Genomic DNA, 10,356 nt, shown 5'->3' with positions numbered 1-10,356 from the left:
CACCAAAGTTGGCATAAAAAAGTTTCGTCGAAACATACTCATGCGGGATCTAGTTTCAAAGATTTCATCGCAAGAGTTCCAGCAGTGAAAACGGATCTGAATTCAGACCCGCGGTTTGAAAGATATGACTTTTTAAAATTTAAAACTCTGAAATGAATATATGTGGATCTGTTTTGTTCGGAATGGAGTAATTATTGTGAACCCATTTAATACTAACAGCCACATGCACTAAAAGACAAAAAAATTAACAGCCACATGCATGGGAGACGTGGCCGCTCCATTCAATCAAATAGTGTGTATGCACTTTTTAGATTTTAGGAAAAAAAAGCATTGCCCAATCCCCAAAGCAATCCCCCTCTCTTCCGCCGGTCGCGACCATGAGCACGCCTCGCCGTTGCCGCATCTCGCCGGCGGCGTCGACAACGCCATCCTCTCCGCCGACTAGTTGATCTGGCCCAGACTAGTCCTCCCAACCGACCAAATCACCCATCAAAAAAACACTGAGCTTGTTTGGTTGGGGGGAGTTGTTGATTGGGAATGGGAGTTTAAGGTAAGTGAGACTTAAAATCCTTTGAGAGTTTGTTTGGTAAACACTTAGGCAGGGGAATGGGAGTTTGCACAAGGGTGTTTATGAAGGGATTAGTTATGGGAAGTAGATTTCTACTCCAATTCCCTTATTTGGTATATGATGGGAATTAGCGTGGGATAAAACTCTGCTCACGAATTAACAGGTACCCCTGGGAAGAAATAGGTGGGAATTGGCTTCCTCAACTCCCATTCCCCTTCCTACTTAAACTCCCATTCCCTCTAATCAAACAGTGGATTTTTAATCTCCTCACCCCTCAACTCCCATTCCCCATCTCGAATTCCCCCGAACCAAACACGCTGTGATTGACTCAGGGACATGGGAATTAAGAAAGGAGGGGGAAGGGGAATTAAGAGGGCCAACTCCCTCAGATCTCTTCCCTAGGGGACCCCTGGTAATTGAACTGGGATTGGGAATTAGAAAAAAGAAAAACGTTTCGTTGATTGTGCACGTTCGTGAGGGACCTTTGGTTAGCTGAGTACGTACGTGAGGAAGGCATTCTCCTGCCTAATCCCACCAATCAAACAGGGGCAGTTAACTCCCTCTTAAAATCCCACTTCTAATTGCCTTCACATGCTAAACAGAGGAATGGGACGTAAAATCAATTTCCCATGTCTAATCCCTCGGCAAACTCCCATCTCTAAACTCCCATTCCCTCTCCCTGTTATTACTAAACAGAGGAGTTGCGCTGCTAAGCCTACCATGAGCACGAGAGGGGAGATGTCTCCCCCCGGCTGCCACCGCACCTCCCCGCCGGCCGCCTCTCTGCCAGACGACGACGACATGCTCCGGGAGATTCTCCTCCGCCTGCCCCCGCGGCCTTCCTCCCTCCCCCGGGCCTCCCTCGTCTGCAAGCGTTGGCGCAGCCTCGTCGCGGATCCCCAATTCCAGTGCCGCTTCCGCGACCACCACGGCAAGCCTCCTCTCATTGGCTTCTTCCTCGATTCCCGTCCGTTTGTTCCGATTCTGGATCCACCGGATCGCATCCCCGAAGCTCGCTTCTCCATGCCTCCCCTCGAGAGCTACCGCATCATCGACTGTCGCCACGGGCTCGTCCTTTTCCTCGCCCACAGGATGGTGCGCCGCTTAGTTTTGTGGGACCCCGTCGCGCGCGAGCAGCGCCGGCTGATCTTCCCGCCGGAGCTGGACAACGCCCAGATGTTCTTCTTCAACGGGGCCGTGCGTCGCCCTGCCCGCCGCCAAGGATGGCATTTCCAGGTGGCCCTGATAGCCCGTGACGCATTGTGCACAAGAGTTTCGGTATGGCTTTACTCCTCAGAGACCGGGGCATGGGGCAACATCAACTCGCTGCAGCTGCAATCGATTCAGTCTATGCCACAACCCAGCACTTTGATCGGGAATTCCTTTTGCTGGTTATTTACCGTGGATCATGGCTGTGTCATACTTGAGTTTGATCTTGATAGGCAGAGCCTAGCTGTGATAGAGCTGCCACCACACATAGATATGGAAATCGACTTTCACAAGTTATGGATTATGCCCTCCCAGGGTGGTGGGCTTGGCTTCGTCCATCTCTCACAACACTTCCACGCCCAATTATGGAAGAGAGCGCCTGATTCTGATGGTTTGGCTGTATGGGTGCCCGACAGAGCTGTTGAATTCGGGGAACTTAGATCAACTTGCAAGGGCGACTTTCTCACTTTGGTTGGGTTTGACGAGGAGAGTAATGCAATCCTTGTGCTGACAGCTTCTGGTGTCTTCATGGTCTATCTCCAGCCAATGGAGTTCAAGAAACTTTCTGATCCAAAGTCCTTCTGTCACCATTATCCATTTGCATGTTTCTATCCTGCAGGTAATAGCAAGCCTTCGTATAATTTACTTCGCGGTATTATAATATAAATTTATGTTTAGCAATTAGTTGCTCAAACGAATGTCGTATCTTTGAGTGTTATGCTGATGATTGAAGTTCAAATCACATCAATTTTTTCTTTTACTGCTTGATGAGTTCTTTAAAAGAAAATACTACTCAAGGCCACTGTTCTTTGGTTGTGTGCATAAATTGTGTTCCAGATGTAGTCTTGTCATCTTATGTGTCTATCTGAAGTATATATCTTTTCAGCATCGGAAGCATAACAGTTGGAGATCGACGCAATAGTTATTTGTCACTTGTGGAAGTGCCTTGCTGTGATTAGCTAGTTTAGATGTACAACTGGAAAACATATAATAGGTTGAACCTATTATGTTTCTTGTCAGTTTTTGGTTTTGCATGTCTTAATATGCCCCGCTTGGTCTAACGAGGAATCAAGTTTACCAAAGATGATTTCTAGGAAGTATCTTTTCTCTTGCGGGAATAATGTTATGGTAATATTCAGCACTGGACCGCGGTTCCCTTGACAATGTGACACATAACAGTTAAAATTGGAAGAGAACTTAATGGAAGTTGAGACCCAAACAACCGAATATACAACTCCATTGACACTTTTCGGAGCTTAAAGCTAGTTACACTCTTTCATTTGGAAGCTGAAACCAATTGAATAAATTTAAGTTCTTGTTTTGTTCAATATCTTCCTGAAGTGAGGAGTCCATTTGCACTAGAGATTAAATAATTTTCTTCATAGCTCAGTGTTACTTTTCTCAGGTTACATAACTATGCACCTCTCAGTTCACCTAGATATCCCATTGTAGTTGGCTCTTCTATCGATGGCTTTCCATTGGAATTGTCATTTGTTCCTGACTTATTATGCTCGTAGGTACTGCCATTATTGATGGACATGATGGAAATGAAGTCTTGAACAATATGTGAGATGGTTGTTTGGTGAGACATGCTAGTATGATGTGATGACTGAAAGGGTGACGTAACTTTATCTCCTAGACATGTCCATTAGGATATCTATGCTATTTTACAATTTATTGCTGCATGGGCTTGGCTGATGATGTTTTCTTATGAAAGTATTAACTCCATTTGTAATTTGTAAGCATCCAGTAATTTGCCTAAATAATCGAGAACTATATATACCGGAACATAAGTAATTCAGAATCCTAGTTAGTACAGTTCACGTTAGTACACACTGCTAAGTATCTCCAGTCAAGTCAGATGTTGCTTTTGTTTTATATGAAAGTCAATTTCTCAACTTGATCACTAGCAGATCAATAGTTTATATATTGTCACATTGACTAGGTTCATAAATAAAAACATTTTCAGGTTACGTAATTTTTTAATTTTATATGGCGATATTATATACTCCTTCCGTCCGTAATTAACTGTCGCTGGAATGAGTGAAACGCGTCTAGATACACTCATTTCAGCGACAGTTAATTCCGGACGGAGGTTGTAGTTTGTGAACTTTCTACGGTAGCAAAAATGGTGGTCAAAGGCATAAAGCTCTGATCTGACTTGTAATGTCATGCAAAGGTTAAAATGTCATCCATTTTAAGGCTGAAAGAATGCTACTATTTTATTAGCTGATAAAGTATCTGCTAATACTAGTTCTCTTGTGAGTTCTACTTCAGTTTATAAGAAGTATACTATGCTTATAACTAAGCTGGATCTTTTTTCTTTCTGTTGTTTTGCTATTCATTTCCCCGACGATACTTGCATTATACTGCACATGCCGTGATATTCTAGACAGTTGCAGTACTTGCCCGTCGTGCATAAAAGCACTATGTTACTGATTGTATTGTTTATATCAGATGTGGCTAAGTCGCGGGAATGGCTTATCGATGATCCATTCCCATCTGAAAATTGATCCGTTGTAGTGTGTACTTATCAAGCGTGAAGTACGCCTGCGGGAACGAACTGTTTAACTTGTTAGTTCCCATTACTATTCCAGTGATGGGCATTTTCTCTGCCTAGCAGCTAGCAGTGATGATCATTTTCAAATCTTTCTGTAAGGTGGTCTGGATTCCGTTGTAGACTGAATCCACATGGATGGCCTTATGTTAATGATCTGATCGCGGCGCGCTATAGAACCCTGGCCCCAGCCCCCAGGGAAACCACACCTGCGTTGTTCACTCTGCTCCTCTGCATCCTACTACACCATACTGAGCGCAAAAGAAACACTCCAGCAGCAACAGGTAGATGGTTCCATGTGGATCCTGGCGGTGGTCGTGGCCTTCCGCAAGCTCTACCACTACCTGCTCCGTGCGCTCGGATCCGCCGTGACCACGGTCGTGTTCCGCCACCTTCTCCAGTGGCCGGTCTGGCTCTTGGCTTTTATTTTCGGTGTGTGATTTGAGTCTGGTCGATGTTGTGGGACTGCTGTTGATATGAATGCTTTGGTTATCTGTATGAGCTTTGTATAAGAGTGTTAGCGTTAGGCAGAAATCATGCAGCATGAAAAGGTAACGATGCGACTTGCCATTTTGTTGAGCGGATCACTCAGTTCCTCCAAAACTGGTTACCTTTTACTGTATCTGTTCATTTTTATTCTAATAGTATGAAGTTAAAACCAAAAAACCTATATGATTCTAGAAAGATTTTTTTTAGACAAACCAATACATATTACCCATGAGCTATAGTGCCCATGAACCAATGGTCTGATGATCCTCCAATACGGATTATTCCCGATCTGGCAAATGATGTAATTGGTACTTGAATTGAATTAATGAAGCTAGCCATGTTGGCCTTTTCCTCAAAACAAAGTTGCCACCTGAAAAGAAAAAACAAACAAAAAAAAACTAAAACTGCTAAAGTTGTCACCCTCACGTCATTAAACTTGCCGTAAAAAAAGTTCGAAGTTACCAACTTTATTGACTGCTGGAATACACCACGAGCTGATCTTCACAGGTTTGGTGTCTCGCCAAATCCGAGAACAACATGCGCAGCTTTCCCAGACAAGATGTCAGATCAAACCCTAGAGGAGCGTGAGAATCCTGTGATGGGGTTAATGTCAGATTGGATCTTGAAACTGTTCTCCTCGGACGTGATGTCAGATTAGGCCCTGAAGGAGCATCAGGAGTCCTTGCCGGATTCGATGTCACGTCAGATTTCGAAGCCACTTCCCCTATGCCTCGTGTCAGATCGAGCCAGGAGAAGAGCGCAAAATTACTCATGGACTTGATGTTAAACTAGATTCAGGAACTCGTGAAGTTGGTTCTCTCGATCTCGATATCAGATCGGATTCTGAAGACGTCGAAAGGAGTCAATTTTTTCGACCCACCCACCACTCATATTGTCACCAACGTTAAAGATCTCACTGGTGTCCTTAAGGGGGGAGCCCGAGGAAGCAGAAGACGAGGGCGAGGAGATCGATGAGTCTGCTGACAGCGGACCGGTAGCCATGGGCAAATGGAAGGCAACCTCGACCTACGACATCTACATGGTGTACACACCAAATGCCATCAACAATGGTTGTGGCGATGACGACGACAACGATGGCGAAGGCGATGGCACCAACGTCAACAACAATGGCCCCAAGAGTCCTCCACCCAACAACGTCAGTACACGAGGGGGGCCCAACAACGAGTTAGGTCCCTATGACGAGGACATCTTGAATGAAACACTTGGCAGCCCGCGCCACGCCGGATGTCGGGAGAGGCTGATCGGGACAGCCCAGAAATGTCATCATGGATAAAGCAGAGCTGCTCGCACGGGCTCGGGTTGTCGAAGAACACTGGTAGCAGGTCCTCCAATACAAGGAGGGCCTGAAAAATAAAAAAGAAGCAGACCTGATCAGCCTCTCCCGACAATCTTCTCCTGATTGATGAGACCATGAATGCGACGATCTGGATATGCGATTGATGAGTGGATTTTATGCACACTTTCTAGAGTACATTTTAGTGCCAAAATCCCTCATGCCATATCCATCCAGCGCTTATTCGTGTCCCCAATGCATACTTCCTAGTTTTTACTCGTTTTACTAAGTTTGTTGCACAAATTTAATTTTTATTTAGTTTTTATTAGTTTATCTTTGTTTTGGGTTCTTTCTAGGTATGTCAGGATGTCCGTGGACTTGGCACATGAAAGGGTCCAAGTTGGGGTTAAGGAGAAGTTCCGGCACCAGACTTAGGCAATTTGAGAGTGTCAGAAAAAATTCATTTTTCAAAGTGCTCAAAATGAAGATCTAATACCTCAAGTGCATTGCCGTCGTTCCTACGATTCCAATGAGCCCAAAAACATCAAATATTGAGTTTATATAAAGAAATGATGGACGTTCCCATAAACAGAGCAAAAGACTGCCTTTGGTATGACCGTGGTTGCTCGTACCAGACCCACACAGCTCCAAAATGGTGGGGAACGCAGTATTTCAAAAAAAAATTTACCTACGATCACGCAAGATCTATTTAAGAGATGCATAGCAACGAGCGGGGAGAGTGTGTCCACGTACCCTCGTAGACCGAAAACGGAAGCGTTTAGTAACGCGGTTGATGTACTCGAATGTCTTCGTGATCCAACCGATCCAAGCACCGAACGTACGGCACCTCCGTGTTCAGCACACGTTCAGCTCGATGACGTCCCTCGAACTCTTGATCCAGTTGAGGCCGAGGGAGAGTTCCGTCAGCACGACGGCGTGGTGGCGGTGATGATGAAGTTACCGGTGCAGGGCTTCGCCTAAGCACTTCGACGATATGACCGAGGTGTGTAACTGTGGAGGGGGGCACCGCACACAGCTAAGAGAAGACTTGGTGTGCCTTTGGGGTGCCCCTCCCACGTATATAAAGGGGGGAAGGAGAGGTGGCTGGCCCAAGGGGGAGCGCGCCATAGGGAGGAGTCCTACTTGGACTCCCGGTCCAAGTAGGATTCGCCCCCCCTTTCCTATTCCCACTAGGAGAAGGAGGGAAGGAGGAGGAGAAGAGAAGGAAAGGCCCCCCCAACCCTAGTCCAATTCGGTTTGGGCTTGGGGGGCACACGCTACCACCTGGCCGCCGCCTCCTCTCTCCACTAGGGCCCATGAAGGCCCATTAACTCCCCCGGGGGGGGGGTCCGATAACCCCCGGTACTCCAGAAAATGTCCGAACCTATCCGAAACCATTCCGGTGTCCAAACACAACCTTCCAATATATCAATCTTTATGTCTCGACCATTTTGAGACTCCTCGTCATGTCCGTGATCTCATCCGGGACTTTGAACAAACTTCGGTTCATCAAATCACATAACTCATAATACAAACCGTCATCGAACGTTAAGCGTGCGGACCCTACGGGTTCAAGAACTATGTAGACATGACCGAGACACATCTCCGGTCAATAACCAATAGCGGAACCTGGATGCTCATATTGGTTCCTACATATTCTACGAAGATCTTTATCGGTCAAACCGCATAACAACATACGTTGTTCCCTTTGTCATCGGTATGTTACTTGCCCGAGATTCGATCGCCGGTATCATCATACCTAGTTCAATCTCATCACCGACAAGTCTCTTTACTCGTTCCGTAATGCATCATCCCGTGACTAACTCATTAGTCACATTGCTTGCAAGGCTCATAGTGATGTGCATTACCGAGAGGGCCCAGAGATACCTCTCCGATACACGGAGTGACAAATCCTAATCTCGATCTATGCCAACTCAACAAACACCATCGGAGACACCTGTAGAGCATCTTTATAGTCACCCGGTTTCTTGTGACGTTTGATAGCACACAAGGTGTTCCTCTGGTATTCGGGAGTTGCACAATCTCATAGTTTGAGGAACATGTATAAGTCATGAAGAAAGCAATAGCAGAAAAACTAAACGATCATTATGCTAAGCTAACGGATGGGTCTTGTCCATCACATCATTATCTAATGATGTGATCCCGTTCATCAAATGACAACACATGTCTATGGCTAGGAAACTTAACCATCTTTGATTAACGATTTAGTCAAGTAGAGGCATACTAGGGACACTCTGTTTGTCTATGTATCCACACATGTACTAAGTTTCCGGTTAATACAATTCTAGCATGAATAATAAACATTTATCATGATATAAGGAAATATAAATAACAACTTTATTATTGCCTCTAGGGCATATTTACTTCAGTCTTCCACTTGTACTAGAGTCAATAATCTAGATTACATAGTAATGATTCTAACACCCATGGAGTCTTGGTGTTGATCATGTTTTGCTCGTGAGAGAGGCTTAGTCAACGGGTCTGCAACATTCAGATCCGTACGTACCTTGCAAATCTCTATGTCTCCCTCCTTGTCTTGATCGCAGATGGAATTGAAGCGTCTCTTGATGTGCTTGGTTCTCTTGTGAAATCTGGATTCCTTTGCCAAGGCAATTGCACCTGTATTGTCACAAAAGATTTTCATTGAACCCGATGCACTTGGTATTACACCTAGATCGGATATGAACTCCTTCATCCAGACTCCTTTATTTGCTGCTTCCGAAGCAGCTATATACTCCGCTTCACACGTAGATCCCGCCACGACGCTCTGCTTAGAACAGCACCAACTGACAGCTCCACCATTCAATATAAATACGTATCCAGTTTGTGACTTAGAGTCATCTGGATCAGTGTCAAAGCTTGCATCGACGTAACCATTTACGACGAGCTCTTTGTCACCTCCATAAACGAGAAACATATCCTTAGTCCTTTTCAGGTATTTCAGGATGCTCTTGACCGCTATCCAGTGATCCACTCCTGGATTACTTTGGTACCTCCCTGCTAAACTAATAGCAAGGCACACATCAGGTCTGGTACACAGCATTTCATACATGATAGAACCTATGACTGAGGCATAGGGAATGACTTTCACTTTCTCTCTATCTTCTGCAGTGGTCGGGCATTGAGTCTGACTCAACTTCACACCTTGTAACACAGGCAAGAACCCTTTCTTTGACTGATCCATTTTGAACTTCTTCAAAACTTTATCAAGGTATGTGCTTTGTGAAAGTCCAATTAAGCGTCCTGATCTATCTCTATAGATCTTGATGCCCAATATATAAGCAGCTTTACCGAGGTCCTTCATTGAAAAATTCTTATTCAAGTACCCTTTTATGCTATCCAGAAATTCGGTATTATTTCCAATCAACAATATGTCATCCACATATAATATTAGAAATCCTACAGAGCTCCCACTCACTATCTTGTAAATACAGGCTTCTCCAAAGGTCTGTATAAAACCATATGCTTTGATCACACTATCAAAGCGTATATTCCAACTCCGAGAGGCTTGCACCAGTGCATAAATGGATCGCTGGAGCTTGCACACTTTGTTAGCACCTTTAGGATCGACAAAACCTTCTAGTTGCATCATATACAACTCTTCTTTAAGATATCCATTGAGGAATGCAGTTTTGACATCCATTTGCCAACTTTCATAATCATAAAATGCGGCAATTGCTAATATGATTCAGATAGACTTAAGCATCGCTACGGGTGAGAAAGTCTCATCGTAGTCAACTCCTTGAACTTGTCGAAAATCTTTCGCAACAAGTCGAGCTTTGTAGACAGTAATATTACCGTCAGCGTCAGTGTTCTTCTTAAGATCCATTTATTCTCTATGGCTTGCCGATCATCGGGCAAGTCAACCAAAGTCCATACTTTGTTCTCATACATGGATCCCATCTCAGATTTCATGGCCTCAAGCCATTTCGCGGAATCTGGGCTCATCATCGCTTCCTCATAGTTCGTAGGTTTGTCATGGTCAAGTAACATGACTTCTAGAACTGGATTACCGTACCACTCTATTGCGAATCTTACTCTGGTTGACCTACGAGGTTCAGTAGTAACTTGATCCAAAGTTTCATGATCATCATCATTAGCTTCCTCACTCACTGGTGTAGGAATCACTGGAACTGATTTCTGTGATGTACTACTTTCCAATTCGGGAGCAGGTACAATTACCTCATCAAGTTCTACTTTCCTCCGACTCACTTCTTT

At 44.7% G+C, this 10,356-nt stretch overlaps 1 protein-coding gene across 1 annotated transcript; it reads left to right on the top strand.

The window, feature by feature from the left end:
* Window positions 1-1,244: 1,244 nt before the first annotated feature.
* LOC109776030 (F-box protein At5g03970) lies at window positions 1,245-4,832 on the top strand. The gene is made up of 2 exons (XM_020334720.4): window positions 1,245-2,396; window positions 3,295-4,832. The coding sequence occupies exons 1-2, from the start codon at window positions 1,289-1,291 to the stop codon at window positions 3,345-3,347; spliced, it is 1,161 nt and encodes a 386-aa protein (XP_020190309.1). The 5' UTR covers window positions 1,245-1,288; the 3' UTR covers window positions 3,348-4,832.
* Window positions 4,833-10,356: the final 5,524 nt, after the last annotated feature.

This window comes from Aegilops tauschii, chromosome 3 (genome assembly GCF_002575655.3).
Source record: "Aegilops tauschii subsp. strangulata cultivar AL8/78 chromosome 3, Aet v6.0, whole genome shotgun sequence".
NCBI lineage: Eukaryota > Viridiplantae > Streptophyta > Magnoliopsida > Poales > Poaceae > Aegilops > Aegilops tauschii.
Note: the sequence above shows the minus strand (reverse complement) of the source record. Positions and strands in the feature narration are given on the sequence as shown.

Coding starts and splice junctions, on each gene's coding strand:
- LOC109776030 (XM_020334720.4), top strand. CDS start 1,289: ATGAGCACGAGAGGGGAGATGTCTCCCCCCGGCTGCCACCGCACCTCC. Junction 2,397..3,294: donor TGCATGTTTCTATCCTGCAG/GTAATAGCAAGC, acceptor TTATGCTCGTAG/GTACTGCCATTATTGATGGA.